Below are 26105 nucleotides of genomic sequence, written 5' to 3'. Positions count from 1 at the left end.
GGGAGGAGAGCCTCTGTTAATGTCACTTTTTCCTAGATTTTATCATTGTAATGTTGTAGGTAGTATACTTCAAGGAAGCAGGCTTGGCAGACTTTGTGGATAAAGGTTGTACTTTCATTAGAACTGATGTCGCTGAACACTATAGAAAGCCCGAAGACGAACTTGTGTGCTTAGAAGCTTGTCCAACAAGGTGGGTATCACCTCCATCTGTGGAATTGGGCTGTATTTTAAGAAACTGTAATCGAACTATATCTAAATCAACCTATATCTAAGTCTGGACTTGACTTCTGTGCTAACATTTTGTTGTCTTGGCTTCTTGGTTAAAAAAGAAAATATTGTAGTTAAGTTGCTATCAAGTTGCTAGTGTGGTGAATCACTGACTGCCCAGAGAAGCTGTGGATGCCCGATCCGAGGAGGTATTCAAGGCCACAATGGATGGGGCCCTGGGCAGCCTGGTCTGGTGGGTAACAGCCCTGCCCATGGCATGGGTTTGGATCTGCATGCAATCTAAGGTCCCTTCCAATCCAAGTTATTCTGTAATTCTAATGAAATTGTCCATATGGGTCTTATTTTCTAGGTACCAAAATGCCATTGAATTCCAAAAGTGGGATGCCTACATGAACCTTTGTACCTTTGAAAATATGATTAAGTTGAAGTTTTTGTGATTTTTAGACTCTTTCCATTTCACACCACGCTTAGAGGTTCTTAATTTTGACATGGATATTGTCTTTAATCAGTTAAGTACTACAATGCATGCTGCGTTTGAAAAATGTTTTCTGACCTGTATAAATTCCCCTTTCTTTCCAAGGCATTGCTACTTAGCAGTCAGCACAAGTACCTGTTCCTGGGTGTGTGCTGTAGTGGCCATGCTGCTCTACTGTGCTGTGCTCACTCACAAATCCTGAAGACTCTCGAGTGCCCTTTAAAAAGCAGCTATCAAGTGCTCACCTGAAAGCAGGCAGAGGAATGTGCACTCCTAGTGTTGTTTTAGGCTGTTTATTCTTAAGTTCTGTTTTTGCTTTCTAGAGGGTTTTTTGTTGTTGTTTTGTGTGTTCTTTGTTTTATATAGGGGAGCTGGATTTTATTTGTTATACTTGGCAAACTGAAATAGTGAACAACAGCAGAGTAGAAGAAATTGAGGAGATAACTCCTTAAAGTAATCTTTAAATCTTGGAAGTGACAAATCAAGAAGAGCATATTGAAATCAAGGTCTGAAGATGTATCTGATGAGTAACAGCTTTCCCCTTTCTTTCTACACGCTTTTTTTTGTTTGTACTAATTTAGTGAAAGTACATTTATTCTGACAGACAGTATCTGTCTGAGAAATGAGTCAGAATTTGGGGGTAGGATTAAGTTCCTTGATGTGGAATAGGTTTAATTTAGTTTCTATCTGTCTGTCTGGATTTTTTTTTCATTACCAATAATTTTTGAGATTGAATAAAATGCTGTATATGTACTTGAACTGATCTAGAGAAACATAACTCTAATAAATGCTGTTCACTCTGGCAATTAGAGCAGTGGTCTGGGATACAAGAGATCTGAATTTTAGTTCCGGCTGTGATTACTCAAGTGTGATGTTTTTCTCGAGTATGTGCCTTTGTTTCCTAATCTAATGATCTGGGGAGTAAGACAGCATTCAGAAGATGGCCATCTTTATGAGAGAAATGATGTGGTTTGCTTGCTATCTTTAATCTTTTAAAAATAATTTAAATATGTTATTGTAATGTATGAAGAGCCACTTTTATAGAGAGAAAAAACTGGAAAGATGTATGCCTTTGTAACTCTGTATGGTTACATTTAATTTCTGTACCACTTGTAGTTTTCTACAGTTATATTTATATGTTGTTTTGTTGGGTTTTTTTAGGCCTTGCTTGACACTCAGAATCTTCTGAGAACTCAGATTACAAATTTTACTTTCAACCTGGGATTTTCAGGGAAATTTTATCATACAGGTAAGAATGAAAAACTAAAATGACTTTCATTTTGGTGGTGTTCTTTGTAATATGATGTTCTTTCTTCCATATTTCTTCAGGATGTAATTTGTGTGATAAATTAACTTTTTTCTTCTAAAGTTATTATGCTGGATTAACCCTTTGAGCTGTAGTCTCTGCAAAACTAATCATGTAGGTAAAGTCTATAAATACATCTGCAGCTCTGTTTCTCTATATATATTGTGCCCATTCTTTGCATAATAGACTGATGAGGAGAACAATGACTTGGAAATAGAAGAGCCATGCTGCAGTCTCTAAATTTGAGAAGACTGATCCGTTCAGAAAAGACTGAATAAAAGGAACAATCCTTTTCCTCCTATAAGCTTGGCCACAGTAGAACTTAAAAGCCAGTAAGCCCAGTCTGGGATGACAGTTTTCAGTAGGATTTATACATCTTACATGTGTTTCATTGGATAACAGTGAAATCAGTCCTGAGAGTGGAATGAACTCTCTTAATATTTCTTCATATTTCAATTCAAAGGTTTGGACATGATATTTCAGCTTTAGAGAATTGCTACAGAACCTGTCTCAGGAAGTCAAGAGAGAGAAGTATGTAGTGTAGAAGGTGAATTTGACTTTTCTCTGCATCTGTGCATGGAGAATTTAAGGGGTAATTTTAGATGAACAGAGACATCTCCAGATGAGGAATCTGAAACTTCTAGTGCCGTATGTTGCCTGCACTAGTTACCTGTGGGGAATAGATTGAGTTCCTACTTGCCTTTTATTAAAATTCCATTCCTTTTGACCTGTTGTTGTGATAAATCGCACCAATCAGATGAAATGTTCTGTTGACTTTACTGAACAATCTGTTGAGCAGCCGAAGTTTATCCATTTGTATAGTTTGACATCTGCTGCAGAGATACCATAGCAATACATTTTATCTATTAAAATAATTTTATACTTAAACCACTGTAGGTATACGAAGAAGTGAAAGTATTAATTAGGATTTGATGTAGAAGAAGCAAGTGGTCTCTGCTGACAAATAGAAAAAGACGTACATGGAAAATAGGGCATCAGAGCCTGAAAAAGAGAGTTAAAAGGCAGTACAAGGTCACGTCATAGTTGAAGGATATTAATATGGAAATAGAAAAGGTAACATAGGAAACAAACAAACAAAAAAAACATTTTATTCAAAAACGGAGATGCATAGAACTCAAGTAGGCTTAATTGCTGTCCATGTTGATTAGAAGATGGAAGTGCATAACTCCTCTTGTAGTGCAACTTGGTCAGAATTTCTTGCCATGTTAAGAAAAGAGGAGGTCTGTTATTTAGAGCTGAAAAGCTGAACAGAAGCACTGTTTCTCCACAGATTTCTTTTGGGCTCAAGAGAAATCAGCTAGACTTGTTGAGGTTTGACCTCTGTCTTCCAGGTGTAACCTGCACAATTCAGAGAGACTAACGATGCCTTAACTCCCACACATTCAATGCATCACATTCTCCATCATTCCCACCCTTTCTCTTCCTTTCTCTTGGCTAAAATGGCCTGGCAGAAAAGGCCTGGCTGCCTAGCCTGTCACCTGTCAGTGACTCAACAGGCAAAGGTACTTTGAAGACCATTTGTTTTGTCTCAGTTGACAGTTCAGATGCTTTGGAGGGAGCATGCACATGGGTTTCCTTGTTTTGATTAAGAGAGATTTGGCAAAGATATTGCACGTTTGTAGTACAAACTGACCCAGTTACCAGCTGTAAGCTCAATGAGTCAAGCTTTTCTCTGTTACAGCCCATCTCTTGCTGAGGCTTTCTTCTTTTCTTGAAGAGATTTTTTTTTTCTCCCTGACTTGGCTGTTTTATAGCCTTTAACCATTCCTGTTACTTTCCTTGGTAGCAGGTGAACATGACACACCACCAATTAGGCTCATGAGGATTCATAAAATCTAATGATCCTACAGATATTGAGACATCATTATAAATGTGTGCCTACATTTTCACTTCATTATTTTAGTTCCTTCTGAGGTAAAGAGAAACTGGCAACAGTGAAGGAATGTCAGACAAGGTTTGTTGGAGGAAAGAGGAGAAAGCTGATAGGGTTAGTGAGAGTAAGGCCTTACATATGAAAAAAAAAAAGAGGCTGAAAGACTGGAAGAGAAGAGAGAATAGTATTACAAAGTGCTAAGAAAGAAAAGATTTGTAAAGTTGCATTGATTTTTTTGGAAGGAGTAGGAACAAGTGGACAAGAAGCAAATAGGCACACAGTGAAGACTGTTCAGCTTTAGTTTTTCAAAGTTTGGCTCATGAAGTCTTTATAATACAATCCATTAAGGAATTATTTAAATGCAACAGTCTTTGACAAGACTAGACTATCAATAAAAGTGCAGTGGAACTAGAATAAGTATCTGGGCTCAGGGGTTGGGGAGCATCTATCCTCATCTGTCAGCTTATTAGGCCCTTGTATTTCCCATCCCTGAAGTGCTGTCAGACACACAGGCTAAGTCCCTGCTAGGACATTGTTTAGAGCTGAATAGTGGGCATGTTGCTGAAAGCAATGGTCATTACTCTTGAGTTATGGGAACAATCTCTTGCAGGTAGCTGGGATGTAGCTGCTTCTCTTGCCGACTGGAATTTATGAGCATCGAATTGGCCAGCTGGCTCAGGATCAGGCCTGTCACCATCTTATTTACTGGTGTTGTTGTAGCATGAGAGGTCTAGGAGAGCAACACAGCTACACACTGCTGCCTGAGCGACTCCTATTAATCAGCATAGTGATTAGAAACTGTTGCAGGGTCTGTTCCAGGGCACCACATCATTAGGAACAGATGAGGAGAGCACCTGAAAAGGCAGATCTGCGGACTGAGGAATAACTCAGTGAGCTCCAACCTCTTTTTAGGTACCTTTGAAGATGCAGATTTCTGGGAACCTCTGAGCAAGTTGTAATTGGAATGGTCAGAATTAGAAGGAAAATAAAACAGTTGTGCTATGCAAAACGTTTTGAAAAGGCTGCTGGAAATAAATATTTCCACATACTGTAGGTAACAAAAGGAAAAGGGATTTAATTGTAGAACAAATTTAATTTGGATAAGGAATACCAAAAAAGAGTTGCAGTATTTTCACTTATCCTGAACAGTCTTGTATGCTATTTCTCAATTTCTGTCCCTTAGCTTCTAATGTTGTAGATACAGCACAAGAATCTGGGGACAGTACTGTATATGTTCAAGATGCTGTGAAAATGGATCACCCAGTCTTTGACCTGGCTATGGTTACTTTGGTTACTTCAGGAAAGGAATGTGTACTTGGAAACATTTAAAATCCTTAGTACTTCAAAAAAGTCAAATTTTTGTTTTGCAAATTTCCATCTTATATTTTCAAACACTTGTAAGATCATAATATATACTTCACGGATTGTTGTTTCTTTTTTTAATCTTTTTTTCTTCTTTTTTTTTTTTTTTTTGCAGGCACTGAGGAGGAAGATGAAGGTGATGACCTGCTGTTGAGATCTGTTGATGAGTTTTGGTGGTTTCCCCACATGTGGAGTCACATGCAGCCTCATCTCTTCCACAATGAGTCGTCACTGGTGGAACAAATGATCCTCAACAAAAAATTTGCCTTAGTGAGTAATATTTTTGCTTTTTATATTTAATTTAAGTATTCAGAAACCATTATTTCTGTTCTTTAGAAAAATTAGTGCTGGCAGGAGTTGGAGAATTCTCAGCACATATAAGAACTTGCTCTGTCCACGTTCTAGCTACCTGGGTTTACAGAGTATCAACCACCTCCACCATGCCCTGACTAATGCACATTAAGAGAAGCAAGACAGCATACTTAAAATTTGGACACAGTTTAGTATGTTTTATCAATGGGGTTGTGTGAACAACTAACAGATGTCTGGAAGACAAAAGCAGAATATGGTACAATGCCGGTGCTTGAGATCTGCTGCTATAAATGCTGTTCAGCTGTTTTCAGTGGTCTCTTATGCTGGAAAACTTCAATGGAAATTTTACTGTTTAGGTGTGTGTTTTGCATAGATAATAGGATTTGAGGGCTAATAGCAGTGGGAGGCTGTTGGATTGGTTGAATTAAAAACATAAAGTGTTACTTCAGAATACCTCCCAAAACACAACTTGTTTGTTGAAATGATTCTATTCTTCCAATGGCCTAATTTTAATTCTCCCTGCTCAAAACACAGTGGCTGCTTTTTGGCTGGTAGATAATTATTTTGTTCCTGTGAAGAAGAGATGGTTTTGAAATAACAGTGCAAAAACTAATATGCTGATGTTCAGATGTCTGTGAGTGGAGGTGAAAGGCATAGATATATCAAACAATTAGACTTGTGTTTGACAACTTTGCTTTAAGAAATCTATGTGCTTTCTTCCTCCCAAAAATTTGATCAAGTCTACTGCAAGTTTTAGCTATGCTGAGTACAGGCCAGATTGACTTCGCTGTTTCCTTTAAGGAAAACATTTAAGTTAAAGATAGGACTATGAAAATTTAAACACTCAGTGTTTTTTCTTGAACTTTTTTTTCCTTCTTTTTCTGTGATTCTGCAAACTTTTGAAAGGTCCATTTGAAATTAAATTAGATCTTGCAGTTTTTGTGTGATGGAAAGGAACCCAAGACATCCCCTGGGCTTAGTCTACGTGATGTAACTGTTAAAGTGTGTTACTAGAAAAAGTCATATTCAACTGATTTAGGTAATTTCATCAATTCCTATTTTCTTTTCTATTTTCAATACTGTTAATACTTAGAGAAACTTTATATTAAACTTCTTTTCATGTCTGAAGCTATGTATAGTAGCCTGCTACTTATTTCATTCACTTAATGCATTGAGATTAATAACAAAGATCAGTATTTGAAAGAGGCTGAAAATGCTAATACCTTATCAAATTAAATGTGCATAGTGTACGTGAAATATTTAACTTTGGAATTATAGACTGAAATCAATGAGATACTAATACTTAGAATATTATAGGTTCATAATTAGAATAAAAGATGTTGTTCCATATTTATCTCTTCATACTGTAAAACTTGAAAAAGAAACCTTAAAATCCAGATGTTTGTTTAGAGCTAAATGAGAAAGATTAAATGGGACATTAGAGAATACAATTTCTTACATGTTCTGTAAAGATTATTCTGTCTGATGTTTATTTGTGCTTAAGTGAAGTAGAAAAGGTTAAGATAAAAGGAAGAGGAATTGAAATATCTGTGATAGAATTAAGTAGTGTAAAACAATGTAACAGATCGTGTCGGCACTCTTTTATCTCCCAAGCACTAAAAACCAAGACCAGATTTTACTCTTTCCTACCGTGGCACATTATGCATACTACACTCCAGTTTATGTGCTCCATGGATGTGGTACGATCAGTGCAGCCGTGGCTTGGTCTCATAAAGGAGTCCTGAGACCTTACCAGAATTCTGAAAGCTATGCCAACCTCAGGATGATAAAATCTTATGTCCTATTTTGTGTTCCTAGTGTGCCACTAGTGGCCATAGGGAAATAATAATTATAACTGTATTTTAAACATTAAAAAATCAGGATTCTCCAATGAGATCAAACCATATCTGTCTGTTAAACATGCCTTTATACTTTGGGAAAACAATAACTTTATTCCCACAAAGGTTTAACATTTCACTTCCTATTTCTCATGCTCTTCTGGAGCAGAAACAAATGCTGTTGTTTGTGAATTAGCTTTTTGTGTTATTAAAGCCATCATATCTTACTTAGATACATTTAATCTTGACTAATACATCTAATCATGACTATTTAAACTTAGCACAAATAATAAACATTAAGAATGTGTAGATGTGTCTTCATTTGTGCATGAACATGCACCCACCTGTGGGTACAAAAACTCGTGCTTCTCACCCTTTATGCACCTAATAGTATTTGTCACTCAAGGACAATTCACCATTTAGGTTAATGGACTTCTAAGGAGAAGGCTATCTGCAATGAAAGCTACAGTAAAATTCAAGAGATACGCTCTTCTGGAAAGCAAGGCACATACAAGTAGGAGAAAAATCTTACAGCATTTGGAAAGGAAGGGATGTATAGGTATCTGTATTTCATTGTCAAACACTTATACACAGCACTATAGCTTTCTACAATATGTCTAGAAACACAGAGGATCCAGTAGATATGATATGAAAATATTGTAGCCTCTGTGTAAAACTATTGTGTATTTTAAATTAGAGTGTCTGTTTGTACCTGGTTAAGTTGACAACAGTTAAGCATGCAACATTTTTTATATATTACATTTATTACAGTAATGTGCTCTTCCATATAATGAGTTGCTTACACATCAGTTGGTTTATGTACAGCATATTTGTTAACGTGATAGTGGAAACAAATGTAGCTGTGCAGATTCAGTATGTTAGGCAGCACAGGAACCTTTCGATGTAGGCAGAAGAAGATCTCTTTTAGCATTTTTTTCATTGCTGTCTTGTCTGGGTTCTGTTCAGCATCTGTGTAGTGTATCGTGAGCACTTCCTACAGAATGCACTTCCTGCTCAAGCTATTCTTTCATGTCTACCTAACCTCCTTTCACATAAAATCCCTTATGTAAAAACTGGGACAATTCCTATATTTTTCAGCATACCACTTTTTAAAATGTGTACCCTGTTCTTCTTGTCTTTGCTCCCCTGACCATACAAAACATTAGTTTTCACGTAGTAGTTTTCCAGAAGAGATGAAGAAAGATTATTTTTCTAAGGTCATGAGCCCATTTTTCTTTGAGGTAAGACTTCAGAGGTTTTTTTTATTCGTTAGTAATTGTTTTATTCAGTGGAAGGGACCCAAGTATCACCCACCTCTTATCTTCTCACATGAAGAGTAATTGGAAAATATGGTGAAGATGATGGTACAAATAGTATAAAAAAAAACCTTTTAAACAATGCAAAGGCTTCATTTGCAAGGGCAGTTTTTCAAAATACTGCTATACAACAACATTGTATGGATAAGCAGAAATATGTGCTTGTGTGCTATTCGTTTGAAAGAAAATAGAAAAAGTGTCAAAATTCATTAGAGTACATTGGAAACCAGAAACAGGAAAGAAAATACACTGAATCTCAAGAGAAGGTAATACTAGCAAGGTCAGTTAAATGAAAGAAGTCTGCAAAAATAAAAGATTTACTACAAAGGAGGTTATTCTAGAACATCTGTTTCAGTTTTACACATCACTATTTTTTCTCTTTATTTAAATGACACTAAAATGGTTGGTTTTGAATATGATTTTATGCTTCTAGCAGACTAGAGGAGAAATAGGATGATCTTTTATGAAATTCAACTAAGAAATTATGTAGGGGCATATAGTGGAAATCACATTTTTCTTTTTATAAGGGCCAAATTACATTTTGTTGCATATGTTCCAGTATTTTCCTCTCTCAATTCTTAGTTTGTGAGAAAATTCCCTGTATGAACTTGAAAGATTGCTGAAGTGTTTAATGCATTGATTAAAGAAATCAACGTAAAATGTGTTTATATCACTCTTGCCTCCATACTTGTAAAAATACTTATTAAAGTCTTATGTTCCAAAATTGTGTTTTATCTTCACCATGCTGCTTTCCATCACCTTTATATACCAAAATATATTATAATGTCGCCATTATTTGTATTTCAGAACTATTCTCAATCTCTCACAGAGGATTAGTGAAATAACAAATACTGTTTCTTAGTTTTTTGAAAGCAGTTTTCTGTTGTGTTTTAGGAACATGGTATTCCAACAGATATGGGCTATGCAGTGGCTCCTCACCATTCTGGAGTATATCCAGTACATGTTCAACTTTATGATGCTTGGAAAAAGGTCTGGAATATCAGAGTTACTAGCACAGAAGAATACCCGCATCTGAAGCCTGCAAGATATAGACGAGGGTTCATCCACAAAAATATAATGGTGAGTTGTATTTCTGATCATATCACCACCACTCATATAATTATACAATGGTTTGGGTTGGAAAGGGACCCTTAAGGTCATCTGTTTCCAGTCCCCTGCTATAGGCAGAGGGACACTTCCCATTAGACTAGGTTGCTCAAAGCTCCATGCTGCCTGGTTCTGAACACCTCCAGCATGGAGGCATCCACAGGGGATGCCTCTCTGGGCAACCTGTTCCAGTGTCTCACCACCCTCACAGTAAATAATTTCTTCCTAATATCTAGTCTAAATCTCCACTCTTCCAGTTTAAAGCCATTTCCCCTCATTTCGATACTACATGCCCATATAAAAAGTCCCTCATCAGCTTTCCTGCAGGCTCCCATCCAGGTACTGGAAGGCTGCTATAAGGTCCCACTGGCATCTTCTCTTTTCCATGCTGAAGAGCCCCAGCTCTCTCAGCCTGTCCCCGCAGAGGAGGTGCTCCAGCCCTCTGACCATCTTCATGACCCTTCTCTGGATCCGCTTCAATGGCTAGATGTCCTTCTTTTGCTGGAGGTCCCAGAACTGGATGCAGTACTCCAGGTGGGGTCTCATGATAGTAGAGGGGCAGAATCACCTTCCTTGACCATGGCATGACCTTGGTCATGCTTCTCTTGATGCAATCCAAGATACTGTTGGCCTTTTGGGCTGCAAGGGCACACTACTGTCTCGTACTGAGTCTTTCATCAATTGGATACTCCCAAATTATTCTTCTCAGGGCTGCTCCCAAGCAGCCTTTGCCCAACATATATTTGTGCTTGAGATTACTGTGACCCAGATGCAGGATCTTGTACTTGCATTTTACAAATTCTTTATTTCTAAGTGGAAAAAAACATGTCACCCTGGAAGTTCACATTGTAAGAAGCGCATATTGTTTTGCATAAGTAGCGAGATATTTGACAGTGTCTTGTTAATTAAAATCAGTCTTTTGCTGATGATGTTACTGCTGAAGAAGGTGGCCTCCAGGAACCCTGCTGATAACAGTTAACAGACTGTTAACTGTTCTGTTCCTACTGTTAAATACTGATTTGAATATTGATTAAATACAAGAAAACAGTCAAGTTTGCATGTTTTAACAAAATGAGTTAGATTTTTAGCAGGTTTTAAATTTACACACTACCATTAACTGCAGAAGAATTTTGCCAGTTTATTACACCTGTGAATCTGAATCTTTATGCATAAATATTTTGTCTTCCAATTGAACTATGTGCAGTTAACTTCATTTTGCTTCTTACCATACAGAAATGAGAACTATGCTTTGCACTGTAACTTAACCCATAGCTAGGCTTTGGGCCCAAGTGGTCAGTCTGGATGCAGGGCCAACACCTACAAGGTAAAGGGAAGGAAGGCTGTGAAACTGCACAGTTGACTCAACTACAGATCAAATCACACAAGTTTTCTGCAATACATAATTTACAGTTTAGTTTACTGACAGTATTTGCCAAAAGTGCTGTGAATACCAACGTGGAGGGCATTATGCTAATACCATTGGGTCTCTGAGACACAAGCTATTTCTGATACAGATAACATCATTATCTGCAAACTGTTTCAAAAAAGCTTTCAGATATACTTGATAATGTGCTTGAGTAGTTTGCTTTTGGATCATGTAGGAAACCCGGTGAACAGGAAAGGTAGTGGTGTGTGTACCATGTTATACGTCTGGATACAGTGCCACAGTTTTTGAGGGTCTTAAACCTTAGCACAAGACTGTTGCTGAGCTTCTTTCTTAATTCTGATGTTGTCCTCCTGTTACCATGGATACCACTTTTCTAAGTGGAATAATAATATGTCCAAATTTTAATTTTTTTGCTCTATATTGGGGTGAATTAAGATGAAATGATCTCCAGACATCCAGGAAGAAACTGACATAGTACAGATTTGACCTAAACTTTATTCTCCTCCAAATAATAGTAGTGTGTTAAAAAAAAAAATAAGTGTTTGTGGTTATGCTCAGAGGGCATAGAGCACTGGAGCAAGATCAATTGACTCAGAGTCTCCATAAATTTCTTTCATAAATTTTTGTTACCATTTGAAGATACACAGTGACAGACACTTAGCACAAGGAAAAAGATCAGTGGGGCCAAACACAGAATCATCACAGAATTTGCTCAGGTTGGAAAAGACCTTCAAGATCATGAAGTCCAACTGCAACCTAACCCTACTATCCTAACTCTAACAACTCATCACTTTCTCATGTCCCCAAGCACCACATTCAAATGGTTTTTAAACACATTCAGGGATGGTGACTCCGCCACCTCCCTGAGGAGCCTGTTCCAGTGCCTAGCAGCCCTGTCTGTAAAGAAGTATTTCCTGATATCTAACCTAAACCTTCCCTGGTACAACTTGGGGCCACTTCCCCTTGTCCTGTCACCTGTCACCAGTGAGGAGAGACCAACCCTGCTCTCACTGCAATAACCTGTCAGATATTTGAGGAGAGCAGTGTTTCCCCTCAGCTTCCTCTTTCCCAGACTAAACAGCCCCAGTTCCTTCAGTCGTTCCCCATAGGGCATACTCTCCAAGCCCTTCACAAGCCTTGTTGCCCTTCTTTGGACCTGCTCCAGCACCTCAATGTCCCTTCTGTATTGAAGTGCCCAAAAATGGATACAGTACTTGAGGTGGGACATCACCAGTGCTGAGTACAGAGGCAGGATTACTTCCCTAGTCCTGCTCACCACACCATTCCCGATACAGGCCAGGATGTCATTGGCCTTCTTGGCCACCTGGGCACACTGCTGCTCATATTCAGCTGACTGTCCATCAGTACACCAAGGTCCCTTTCTGTCAGGCAGCTTTCTGCCCACTCTTGCCCAAGTCTGTAGGGTTGCCTGGGGTTGTTGTGACCAAAATGCAGGAGCTGACACTTGGCCCTATTGAAACTCATACAGTTTACCTTGGTCCATTGATCCTGTCTATCGAGGTCCCTCTGTAGTACCTTTCTGTCCTTTCCAACCTGGTGTTGTCTACAAACTTACCAAAGGTGCACTCAATCTCCTCATCAAGATCATTGACAAAGATGTTGATTAGGAGTGGCCCCAGTACCAAGCACTGGGGCTTCATCAGTTTACTGAGAAAAACTGCATAAAGCCACCTGTGTTAGGAGTCTCAAACTTTCAGTTCTCTAAGGCAAACACATTAATATTTTACATGTGCAGGCTTATATTGCTGAATACTTGCGGTAATAAAATCCTTGTGTAAGACTTGCCAGAGCATTTCCCGTCCAGTGCATCTTCATTCACTGTCCCTATGAAGAATTATTCTCATACTTCATCAGCGAAATCCAGAGCTTTTTAAAAAGCATATGTAAGTTTATAGCAAGCACACAAATTCCATACATGTTGTGACAACACAGAAAATACAAACTGTGATTACAGCATCCTGCATAAAATCAAATATGCTGAGAAATCTAACTGCAACAGAAAGAGTATCTGCAAAACCGCAGTACTTGTCAAATAAGAGATTTGCACATTTTAGAAGTTCTATTATATAATATATGTTCCAAATTGCACTAAAAGATTTTACGTAGTCTCAGTTTAGGAATTATGCATGACCATCAATATTCAGCTGTTGAATTTCCATAAAAAATAGATGTAATTGAAGTATTCCCCAGCAAATTAGTGTCTGAGGTTGATAGAAAATATTTTGATGTTCTACTGGAAATTATAAGTGCAGTTAGTAGATTTTCTTATTCAAAAGATTTTTTCTTTGCATGTCTTTAAAAATACATGCTTCTGTTTCTGCTACTTTTTATTACAACTGGTCATATAAAACCAGCACAGCTGAGTGAAAAGAAACTACTTCTTAAAATATGAATAAATTCTGTAAAACAAGGAAACAAAAAAAAATCAGTAAAATTGATCACATGAGCATAGAATTACTATTGTTGGTGTTACCTAAGCAAAAAGTATATATATAAAACTGTGGTTTAAATGTACAGTAAAACCATGTTTTAAATAAAAAATAGAACTGATAAATACAAAATAGATTAATAATATTTCAGATTCCATTTCAAATTATTTTAAAATTTTAGGAATCTTTGATGATCAGACACATCATTAAGAATAAATAGTATGGACACAGTATGAGGAAGTTGCTTAATTGTGACATACCTACTGAGATCAGTCTCTAGTTTCAGAGAAATGTGATGAATTTTTTGATGTTGTTATTCATACTAAAACCACTATTTCTTTCTGTAAACTATTTATTCATCTGTCAGTGTATTAATTCAACTAAATCATTGTTGACTTTTGGCAATGTTGCAATACCAAAACTACAAAGTAGTTGTCATGAAGGAATGTTATCAGTTGTGTTACTTATCTGGCTTTTATTATCTCATGAAATGTCTGAACGGTTTTTGGTTTTTGAATTTCTCTTGAATCTTATATTGCTTTTTTTTTTTTTTAATTAAATTCAGGTGCTTCCTAGGCAAACGTGTGGCTTATTCACCCACACTATTTTCTATAAAGAGTATCCTGGAGGCCCAAAGGAACTAGACAAAAGTATCCAAGGCGGAGAGTTGTTCTTCACTGTGGTTCTCAATCCAGTAAGTACAATGTAATTTTGAAACTATTCAAAAAGAATTAGTTAAAGGAGTATTGAATAAGAGCTTCGGGGTTAGCCAGAGCTGATATCCGTAGATAATTTGTCACAGAGTTAGCTCTTGTGCCTTTTCAAGTAATGAATTTAAGATATAATATTATATATGTTCTGTTAGTCATACAAAATTAATCTCGACATTTTTAATATTGTTTTGTTAGTAATGTATTAGTAGGAACATTTCTTGTTCTGTTTCCCTTCTGCATGAAATAAGAGCTCTGAAATTTAATTTTTAAGAGATTCAAGTATTAAGAACTGATATTACTGTGAGACAAGTGCCTCAAGTGAAATCCATTATCCTGCTCTTCAGAACTCAAAGAATGTTGAGAACACCCATTGGTTTCAGAAAGTTGCAGGCAAGAAGTACTAGAACTTAAATCCGTTATGAGAATGTTCAGTTGCAGTTCTATAAAAGTTTCAAGGAAAAGATTGAAATAACTGAACCACTGAGTTAATGTGTGTGTTTAACTTTTCGTTTATATTTAATAGAATAAAGAACAAACTAGGCTATGTAACTTCTGAATATTGACAGACTAGAGCAGTACATTACTTCATAATGGCACCAGATTAGGCCAGTTGCATTAGAACTGACGTCTTAGACAAGGCTTTATTTTAATTTTTCATCCAAAGTTACACTGAACTGAAATTTAAAAGGAATAATGGCAGATGCTTTTTTTGTTGGGGAACTATATAAGTAAAATTTACTGCACCTGCTTTATCCAAATTTAATCCCTAGGACTGGGTTTTCCAGAATACTCAAAAGGAGCAAGGCATATTTCCACTCAAAACCTTTGGAATAATAGCCAAGGTACCTCTGTGCCTTTTTTAATCCTCTGTAATTTAATGAAATTCCATTGGGAAAGAAAACTAAAAAACAACTTCTGCCAACAACTTTAGCAATTTACATTCAAGTGTATTTTTCAAACCTCAGATTCATCAAGGCTGTCATTTTGATTCTGTGAGAGTAGTTACTGTGTTTTGTTCTCCTTTATTTTTCATGTTCAAGTAGCAGATGTAGGGAAGAAAAGCTTTGCTTCCTCTGCACACATGGTCTGCCTACTAGAGGATGGTGGCATGTCGTGGTCCTAAGCTTAATATTTATCATGTTAGGCGAGGCACATTGAGAGAGGTGAGATGTGGAAAATTCTTTAAAGGGGAAGGTATTGGTGCCATAGCAGTGCTTGGGAATTTGTATACATACTAAGTAAGAGTTTCTAGCTCAACAAAGGAGACTTTGAGGAAATCATATTGTAACAGCACTTTGAGTCAGAACAAGCTGCATTCCATGTTGGAAACGCAGCCACAGCTTCACCAAAACCTTTTACAGCAGCAGTGAATCAGCAAAACGTAATGTGGTTGCGTGAAACACGACCCTTTCAAATTGAAAAAATACAGAATGGAGGACAGACAAGCGTTAAAACAACTATGATTATTGGTATAAATCAAACTCATTTTAGCAATCTGCCTTACATACTTGAATGTGAGTACAGAAATGTGTTTTTAGATAGTGCCTTGTGCTCACCGATTTATACACTGCGATGTGGATTGTGCAGTCACATAGGTCTGAAAAATATGACATCCCCAGTACAGTGCAGGCTAAAAGAAGGTATTTTTTTTCTAAATATAACTGTAAATGAATATCATACCAAAATATGCTGAAAATTAATTATTGTAATTTTTTTAAGGAGCGTCTTTGAAAAGATGATGTGATGGGTTTTATATATGTACATATAAACAGATTGTAAAGTTGTGAGCATTAATCTGGTAGGTAACCAATTTGAAGATCAGGTTTTGCATCTTTGGTTGATTGTTGTTTTATTTGTAGGACTTGTGTTTGTACCATTTAGTATTTGTACCCCTACTCACAAGTCAGGGTTTTATACATTTGTCAAATTATGAAGTAGCAGATTGAATTTCATAATCTTTCCTGTATTTCATTAAAACTGTCAGGATTCCTGTCTGAAGAAATTAACGTAAAACATCCAGCCTTTCAGAGGAGGCAAAAATTCTGTTAGAAAATATTTTCTAAACATTTTTTGGCACTGGTGAAAAACCTATCAAGAAGGACCATTAACCAGAAGTAATTGCAGTGTCATTTCAAGAGTAAATAAATATTTCATTTTAAAAAATGGAAAATGGGGTGTAAATTAAATGTAAATCTTAACAAAGGCCTTCATTACATTTCCTGGTTTGTTTTGGATTATTAATCTAAAGTGAATATAGTTTCTGAAGTAGAAGTTATTAGTCTGTTACTTTAGGAATTGAGTACTACTCTATATTGAAATAAATGCCCCTAAGAATAATACTCAAATTTTCTGTGCGGCCTGGTTGTGTAATGGCAGTTATTCACATGAAAGGCTCTGCTTCCCTATTTCATACTGGAATGAACCATAAACTGCAGCGTAAATAATGTCTAAAAAGCACCAAACCATATGTGAATCTCAAAGCTTTTGACATGAGAACCAGTATTGTTGTCATTTTCCCAGGACATTCTATAGTCAGAGGTCTTGCAGGTAAGAAAAGCATCAGGCAGGCTACAGAAGAAATCCTGCTCTGCAAATGATGTCTCCTGGTAATATTTTATATGGGAAATAAGAATTGCTAGCTAATCTTGTGGTCTACAAGCTGTTTTTATTTGGTATGTATTTATGAGCCCTCACTGCTGGTTAAATTGTGATCTGGTAGTAGCTGTAAAATGATCTTGATGGCTATACCCATTGTGTTCATAAAGCATTCAGAATGCTGAAGTGCCATGAAGCTTAAAAAGAGCCTGAATAATATTAAACCATGTTATCTACTTCTTGAATAATATTTAGTATGTATTTCTTTTGCTAAAGAACTTGCTGAGTACAGAGGCCCTTAGGCAGATCATATTATATCAGGATCTTGCACAAAATTTTTTACATGCACACACACAAAAAAAAACTTCAGCAGCCCTCTGTTGTGAGTATGCAGGTATTAGTTGCCCCATGTTATCAGTTAGAGAATTGTCTTACAGGGAGATTGTGTGACATGCCCAAATTCTCCAGGGCAAAACTATGAGGAAAACATGGATTGCACTTTTAGAGTAGCAGTGGTTGCACGTAAGAGCACAAGGTTATTTTTCTCCATGTTCCCAGTGCTTTAGTAACCTTCCTTATAGGAAGGAGCCTGGATATCAGTGGAGACAGCTGGTGAAGAGGTATAACTGCTTCTGAGTGGTATTGAAACCACATTAAGAGAGTCACAAAAAGAGATGATCCTATCAATTAAAAGGAGACTGAATTAAGCATATTTGCATTAGCTTCATTTTGAAATGTTTAAACAATAGCAGGCTTCTGGCTTTGCTATGCTTAATTGCATATCCCAGAGTAAATAAAGCCTACTGCTAGTTTTGTGAAACATGGCATCCCCTTGTAAAAAAAGTACTATTTCTTAATCATTTTATTTATTTTCCATTAGCTGCACCAGAATCATTCCTGAATAAATCCCAACTGACTTTTGCAACACTTAGATCAACATATTTAAATAAATATAGAATCTTTACTGACATTAAAACATTCAGCAAATGTTTTTCTTGATAAAGTTGTTAGAACTTTCAGTGACTACAGATTCTGTCTGCAATATTCAGTGAAGTTTTTAATTAATAAAACAGGTTTCCATTAAACGTCCTTTAGAACTAAAATGTACCAGACAGGAATCTGCTGAAGACAGCACTGCATATTCCAGCATTTTCTCTAATGATGTACACATTCTCCCACGGGATCAGCAATTAGAGATTAGCTATTAGAGCAGCTCTTGTCAGATCAACACTTGACAATGACTGCTCAAAGAAGTAAAGAACCACTCACCTGTACCTGCAGCTGATGGAGGTTACAGAGAAACAGGCAAACAAATTGAACATCTCTTGTTCTCCTAAATGCTGCATGGCCAGCAGCCTCAACTGATGCATGAATGGAGGGTTACCTTACTCTGTCCTACACAGACAACAGGAGAATGTGTTCACTGTTCTCTGAAATAACTTGCTTGGTGTTAATAGTGAGTCTCTATATTCTATGGAATGTACTGTAATTGATCATCATCACATTTCCTTCCCGTTGCCACTCTTACTACTGAGATAGATATATCCAAGTTTCTTATTCTTTATGACACTAGCACACTATGGAAGGGATAGGGGAGAAAATAATACAGAGATGTATTATGACATTGTAGAAATCCAAGTTCATCAAGAACCCTCTGCAGACTCAATCTTATGTGTAAAATTGGAAGTTATTATATTTGAAAAGACATTTAAAAAAAAAAAAAACAACACTGAAATTTCATGCAGAACCTAGGCAATGAACTCTCTTCAGCTGTCCTAAATGAGAAACTTATCAGGATCTTTCTCCAAAATAATGTTTAAGAACTGCTCCAAAATTTGAACTATATAATTGAATTTGGTTGGATATTCATGACTTTGATAGTTGGTAAGACATAGATTTCATGTAAATGATCATGCTTTATGTTGCCCTTAAGAAAGACTATTGTAGAGGATTATTTTTCACACTTCTCTGTAAAATGTGCAGTACTTTCCTCATACATATCTGCTACCATCTGCTTCTGTAGACATAGCTTGACATAAGACAGGCCAAATGCAGGGCAAACTGACTAGTTTCATTACTTGATTTTGTTGTTGTTGTTTGATTTTTGTTTTTTCTTTTAGCTTATTCTTTTTCTACATGCAAAATTTTGATAATGAAATGAAAATTTATGAAGCAGACGGACACTATTAAATGCATATCTCATCTGCTTTCTACTAGTTCAATTAGATTTTATTGCTAGAGTCTGTTAATCTATTTGCTTTTGTTTTCAAATCCTCATATGGAAGATGTATTTTGATTCTAGAATCCAAATAATCTGGTAAACCCAGCTTTTCATAATATAAAACAACTTCCTTGAAGAACATGGCCAAAGCAATATTATGTCTTTCCTTTTCCATTAAAATTATAAGAGTTAAGCTGTGCCAATTTAAATTTGTAGAAGATATTCATGACGTAGTCCAAGATATGCCAGGATACTTTTCATTGAATGTGGAAGATAAAAATCAAGAGCTTTGCAGTATTACCAGGTGGATGTTTAAGGCAAATCACACTTCATAAAAATCTCCGATCTCTTTTCTGCCTCTAAGAAAAACAAACAACACAAAATTTAGTAATTGCACAGCACTTACGTGCACTTCCTTACAAAGTAGTGGGTGTTTACAGATCTGAAGAAAAAGGAGAATGTCCCGCAGAGAGAAATTTGGTGAAAGTCTTCAAATGTGTGACAGCCCAACAATGAAACTGATGTGTAGCCAGTTGTGTGATCTCCACACAGTTACAGAAGTACTGATTGAGAGGAAAGACTATTCTTTGTGTAGGTTCTGTGCCTGATTGATCTTAAAATAATTGTAATCTTCATATGAATTTAGTTCTAAGTATTATTTTCCTCTAATTTCTACCTCACCCAAGTTACAGTGAGTAGAACAGTTATTTAACTAATTGATTTGCAACAAGGGAGAAATAATCTCCTTTAGAGCTGAAAATTAGAGTGTTTGTATGAGCATCAGCAGAACCTACTGGATCTTAGCATGACCCTAAGTAAAACAAGCAGCCAGTCTTAGGAACTACAGAGAAAAATACAAAAGCAATGGCAGTCAGGCTCCATTTCTGTCTGTCCAGCTTTCTACATCTTCATATTCAGTTATACTATGAGAGGCAGTATAGACTGAAAAGGAGGCTGTTTCCACTCAGGAGTTTCATGTCTTTTCTGTTCTCTGATTCCTGTGTCATTAACTCTTGAGAGCTCCATCAAGGAGTCTGGGGAGTTGGCATCATCCGGTGAGGTGAGGGAAGTCAGTTATGCATGGCATTTTGGTTGACTGCAAAATGCAAATACTCCTTGCCCTTCTATCTGTTCTTCATAATCCAGCCATAGCAACCTGAGTGCTACATTGGGCGTGATACAGACAAAATATATAATGAACAGGCACCAGGAAAGGCTGAGAAACAGACAAGATATCTACAGATAGTTCCAATAGTGGAAGAACAGTGGCTAAGAGGAAGACTTTACCCTTCGTCCAATTTTTCAAATGAAAAGCCAGGTGATGATGGAGCAAGCCTCCTGAGCAGGCTTGTAAATAAGACTCGGTTACCAGCTAGGAAATTGCTTCACAAGCATAGTTTTTGGAGAATGACAAAAAAAAAAAAAAAAAAAAAAAAAAAAAAAAAGCAACAACACCCAGCCTTGTGCAAAAGCTGAAAATAAATTCAAGTTTCCTGACTCCTGACTGTCAGACCAATAATTCAGTACTACCCCAAATATGTAATTTTGTTTGATCTTCTAAATCTTCCCTGGCTCCATCACATTTATAGTGCAGGTACTGCTATGTAAATCAAATTCAACTGGCTGACTTGCTGTCTTTGCAAGTGGGTAGATCCACGGCAGCTATAAAACTAGTAGTACAGCCTAGAAGCAAAAAAAGTGATTTGCAAGCTAGAATCTTATGTTGTGGAATTGAACACAGCTTTTCTGGTAGCGTGCAGATCATAAGGGAACATATTTCAACCAATTAATAATATATGTTCAAACATAGACTGTGATCTAATTTATTATTCTATCATTTTGTGAGTCTAAGAGAGCCTGATATTCCTGAGTCTCTGAACACCTGAAACAAAGTTCTTTTGAGTGGTATGGAGACAGTATCAGAACTGCAGAGGGTACACAACGCCAAATTAATCGGAATATAGGTGTTCTGAGAGTTAGACATACTCTTGTGGCCTGTAAATATTTGTTCAGTAGCTAAAGTAGCAGCATTATACTAAACTGGTAATCTGTTTCTTGTGCCTAGCAGAGTTTGTTTTATCACCCATATTTATTATATTTGTTTTATATTATCACCCAATTAATTGTCAGTCATTATTTTTACTTCTTTTTAAAGTGGTGTGCTTAACTTCATGAAAAGGCCTTTCAGGGTCCCTTCCAACTCAAAAGATTCTATGATTCATTTCTGGAAGCTGGGTAGCTGTTTGTATTTTTGTTTGTTTGTTTGGTGTAAATTGTCAAGCATTTATTTTTTTTTTCTTTGTTCTTGATACATGTGATTTAATAGCAGCAACTAAATCCCAGTCTTCACTGTAGTTTGTTGACCTAGAAGCTATTGCCTATAATTGGGAAATGTAGTATGGAAATATGCTGCAAAAAATGAGCATTCAGAAAGATGGAGGTTGTTCCTCCTGAATGCTTGTCCTTGTTTCCCTGCATCTCTGCAGTACTGGTCAGAATCCCAGATATGATCAGGGATAATAATGAGCAGGATAGTAAAACAGAAATAGTGGTCTGCCCTTTCATTCTGAGGAAGAAGGAATACAGAAGTGCTGAGAAGCAGCTGATAGAAGCTGAGGATACAGCTGCCTGCAAGGCTCTGTGAGAATGCAGGAGAGCGCCTCTTCTGCTCTGATCTGAAGATGGGAAGACAGGTGGGAACAAAAAAGGAGCTGCTGCCCAGAGGCCCGGTTTAGTCCCAAACCGTCATTGTAAATAGTGTCTGCATTCCATTTCAGTCCCCTCATGAAAGATATTAAATCCCGTGGAGAGTGCATTGAAGTGCAACCAAGATGATAGTTTGTTTATGAGCAACAGCTAAAAAGGGTGATCCTTCTTGCACTCAGATAAAGAAAATGCTGAGATGCCTGGAAAGAAATAGCTTTAAAAGAGGACTAAAAATAATAAAATCAAATGGGGTCTTTCTAACTGAAAGATAGGCTAAAATGCTTGTTAGAGTAAATATAAATCCATTCACAGCTGCTTCTGTTTTGAAGGAGTAAAGAAATATATGAGTCTCTGTTTATATTGTATGGCGTTGCCCAGGGGTGCACGATTATTGAACAAATAGTGGTTTTTACTAGGCTAGCCTTCTGAGATGCCTTCAGAAGTTTCCTTTTATCTCTCCCAATCTGTAGTTTTAAGAGAATAAATCTTTAATAACGTAGTATAGCAATTATTAGCTGGCATGGAAAAGTGATGATCCTCATTGTTTGTAACTTGTTTGAATAAAAGTTGGAATATGATATATGATAGAGTGAAACAAAGCATCATAACTTGATACAGAAGGCAAAAAATAGTTATGACATTTTGTCTAGGTGTGAAACTGCACACCTGTACATGGAAAGGCAATTACATGATTTTCCATCATGTGCATTGCCCTACAATATGGCAAATTAAGTTCTACTCAAATTGGTAGGAAAGCAAGGAAATAGCTAGCAACTCAGCATTCTCTGCAATGGGACCCACGCCAAGGTGCAAACCATTGAAATGGTACTTGGCAATCATTTTCTCCTGTAGCCAGGGAAACATGGATAAGCTCGTCCATCTCTCTGATGCCGTGGCTGTGTAGCTGTTGTTGTCAGGCCATTGGGAGTGCCCTGAGAGCACATCACAGACTGTAAGCCACTTCCCATAGGAGTCCATGATATGTGAAGTGTTCCATTCTCAGAGAAGTGTAGCCAGAGCTGGCAGTGGGACAACTGCTGGACTCTGCCCATAGAGATCACACCATGCAGTCCCCTGCTACCAAGACCTTGCCACATATGCCTAGTACAGTCAGCAGTCTTTTGTTGTTCTTTGAAGCACGGGATTGTTTGTTGATTCTGCACAGTGAATGTGATTGTGCAGGGAGTTTGCTTATGCTGTTTCAACAGGGAAAGTTCCCATTTTCTTGGTTGTTAGTCAGCTGATCTGTAATGTTTTCAATACTACATAGAAGTAAAGGAGACCTTTCCTACTGTATAAAGAATCAGGTCATGTATTTGGTAACACTGAATATGGGGACTGCTTTGCAAAATGTAGTTATGTGTCCTTTAAAACAGAATTTGATCTTCTGTCTTTTTGTTAGAAGTAATTATCCATAAATTGTTTGATGTAAAAAATGTCTCCATAATGGGTCTAAGATCTCTGATATTTCTGCATTTCCTTGAGACGGTTTCATATGATGGAAATGATTTATTGTGACGCATCCAATTTTTTAGCCTCCTTTCTATTATACTTCAAATTAAATTAATTCCCTTTGGGGGAAAAAAATAATACATATTTTCCCTAAACTAGGAATCTTTTCGAGTTCTTTTGCTTTTTCTTTCAATGCAATGCTGAAGTTTTTGGCATGTAAAGAGTTGTCAGGAGGTGAACTGACTTGATAAATGTCAGAGGTCAACTCGTGTGGAAAAGAAAGAGGTTGTCAAGAAAACAAGTTAACCTTTCTTACAGAACCACTCTGATTGTATCCTTGTTGAGAATGACAGTCCAGTGACTGATCTGTTGCTGCTTTAAGAAATGAAATAAAGAAAGAATCTTAAAAAGGTTGTAGATTTGGCAAAATGTTCATTATTTGTTGCCAGAAGGGAGTGTTTAGGTGAGGAAACAAAAAAAAAAAAAAAAAAAACCCAAAACAAACAAACACAAAAAAACCACACTTGCTGCTGTCTGCAGTGGAAGATTGTATCCTAATGATTATAATCATAGAATCATAGGGGTTGGAAGGGACCTCAAGAGATCATCGAGTCCAACCCCCCCTCCCAAAGCAGTTCCCTACACCAGGTAATCAATATTTATTTCCTAATTTTGCTTGTCATGCAAAATAGATGAAATCCTCTGTTTAATTTGCTAGCTAAGGAAGTGTCACCAAATGACATTGATTGAACATATTTTCCACCTTATAACTCATTGCAAGTAATACATTGCATTACAGGGAGGCGTTTAAGAAAAGAAATTCTAACGCTTTGAAATTTTTCATCATAGGAAGCCAGTTTTTAAAATACTCCAAAGCAAAAGAATGCACCTGTGGATTCCAATTTTTCATTTCCTTCCTCTTCCTTTTTAAATTGATGGCTGGAATTCCTTTACAAAATACTTATTTAAGTTTTTGAAATGACTTCAGAATTTAGCTTTTTTCATTTTCATGTGGTTACTTCAAGTTTCACTCAAAATAGAAATTACCCGTTAAAGACATTGGCTGTTTTATTTATAAAAAGAGTCAAGTTTCTAATTTTTTAATGGAACTGAGTTTGGAGAATATGTAATCAAATAGCTTTCCTATTAAAAGAAAAAAGGGGGAGGAAGGGAGAAAGAAACCTGCTAGGGAAGTAAAAGATCACAGATTTCAGTGTAAGAACAGCATGTTTCATCAGTAAAAAAGGAATTTGAGAACAGATCATTTTTCAAAGCAGAGGTTTCAGTCCTCAGTCCTTCCTCAGCCTCTGGGAGACCATCTGACAGACTGTAATTGCTACTCCACTCGGCAGTACGGTTTATGTGCATTCGGTTTATGTTTTCCTCCTTCTGGAAAGAAACCTTGATGGCAGATGTTGATTCCGTGTCGAGTGCTAGTGTGCATTTGGAGCTGATGTTGTAGCGTTGGAGGATTTATCCAAGTCACAATTTAATGGTGCAGTGTTAGAAGAGCAAAATAAAAGCAGCATTTCCTAGCTCACACGCAACTCTTCCACGTTTTTCTTCACCATTTCCATTGAGCTGACTTGAGAGGGAGGATGTAATTCAACGAAGAGCAAAGACAGTAAGATCTGTATGGATGTGATCAAAGACTTGCCGTTCTAAATAAGAGCAAAATGCAAAGTAGATTTGTATTATCTGTGGTTACACTGCCATCTAGTGACACAATGACTCTATGTAAACTTTCTTGGTGTTTATTTTAAAGATCAGCATCTTCATGACACACTTGTCAAATTATGGAAACGACCGCCTGGGACTGTATACCTTTGTGAACCTGGCCAACTTTGTTCATACCTGGACAAACCTGAAACTGCAAACTCTTCCTCCGGTTCAGCTGGCTCGCAAATACTTTGAGCTATTCCCTGAGCAAAAGGACCCACTCTGGCAGGTAGGCAGACTTGCTGATGAAAGGATTAATAAATAAATAAATAAATAAATAAATAAATAAATAAATAAATAAATAAATAAATGAAAGTGGTCTTGATGCTTTTTTTTCCTGAAGTTCTTTGCTTCAGTTTCTTGTGAAGAAAAGCAGTCATATTTTTAAATTTGCTAGTGGGTTTCAATCCAAGTAATTTTCCCTGTTGTTTTATCTCCATAGAAAGATTTCAAAAGTAATATGTACTAATATACATAGTAAAGATTATCTTTAATTCATTTTACTTGTGACATTTGTTTGCAGAATTGTGGGGAATGTGGGAAAAGTAGCTGATGTTATTTCTCCTGTACTCTTCTTTTGTAACTATCAGGAATGAAGGATTTAAAAGAGAGATATCTGTATATGTTAGCCATTGGCCATTAAAGACATGAACTTTATTCCAAATGAGTTAAGAAAAGAGAGTATCAGAAAGGAACAAGGAGCACTAAGACCACCGCTACTGTAATACAAAAATTGACTCACCGAGCATAAATGCAGTAGAAAGTTATTCACAGAAAGCTGAGAAGTGCCCAAGCAAGAATTTGACCAGGACTTAACACATTAATGTTGTGAATTGTGCTGCTTCATTAGGCCATCTCTCATGAGTGATCAAATTGAATGTATCAGGAAGGTGAAATGTGCTGAAGCTGAAGCCTGCACTAACATTGAGGTTGACACGGCTTCTTCAGCCAGTGACCCAGTGATAAGAGCACAGTCTCTAAAGAGAAATTACTGTGGGAACTGGGAGTGTTACGCTGCTTCCAC

The 26105-nt window shown here is 36.9% G+C and overlaps 1 protein-coding gene across 1 annotated transcript in view; it reads left to right on the top strand.

Annotated features, from left to right (window-relative positions):
• LOC136048909 (bifunctional heparan sulfate N-deacetylase/N-sulfotransferase 3) overlaps positions 1–26105 on the top strand; it is a 63723-nt gene that overhangs the window by 22717 nt on the left and 14901 nt on the right. Inside the window, exons 2-6 of the mRNA XM_065736829.1 lie at positions 1865–1952; positions 5381–5535; positions 9626–9811; positions 14241–14369; positions 25128–25310. Of these exons, the coding sequence (XP_065592901.1) occupies positions 1865–1952; positions 5381–5535; positions 9626–9811; positions 14241–14369; positions 25128–25310 (741 nt within the window). The remainder of the gene's footprint in view (positions 1–1864; positions 1953–5380; positions 5536–9625; positions 9812–14240; positions 14370–25127; positions 25311–26105) is intronic.

Source organism: Cyrtonyx montezumae, unplaced genomic scaffold, assembly GCF_038088225.1.
Source record: "Cyrtonyx montezumae isolate F1298 unplaced genomic scaffold, pur_monq_1.0 scaffold_2, whole genome shotgun sequence".
In the NCBI taxonomy this organism is placed as follows: Eukaryota; Metazoa; Chordata; class Aves; order Galliformes; family Odontophoridae; genus Cyrtonyx; species Cyrtonyx montezumae.
This window is presented reverse-complemented; position numbering and strand designations above follow the sequence as displayed.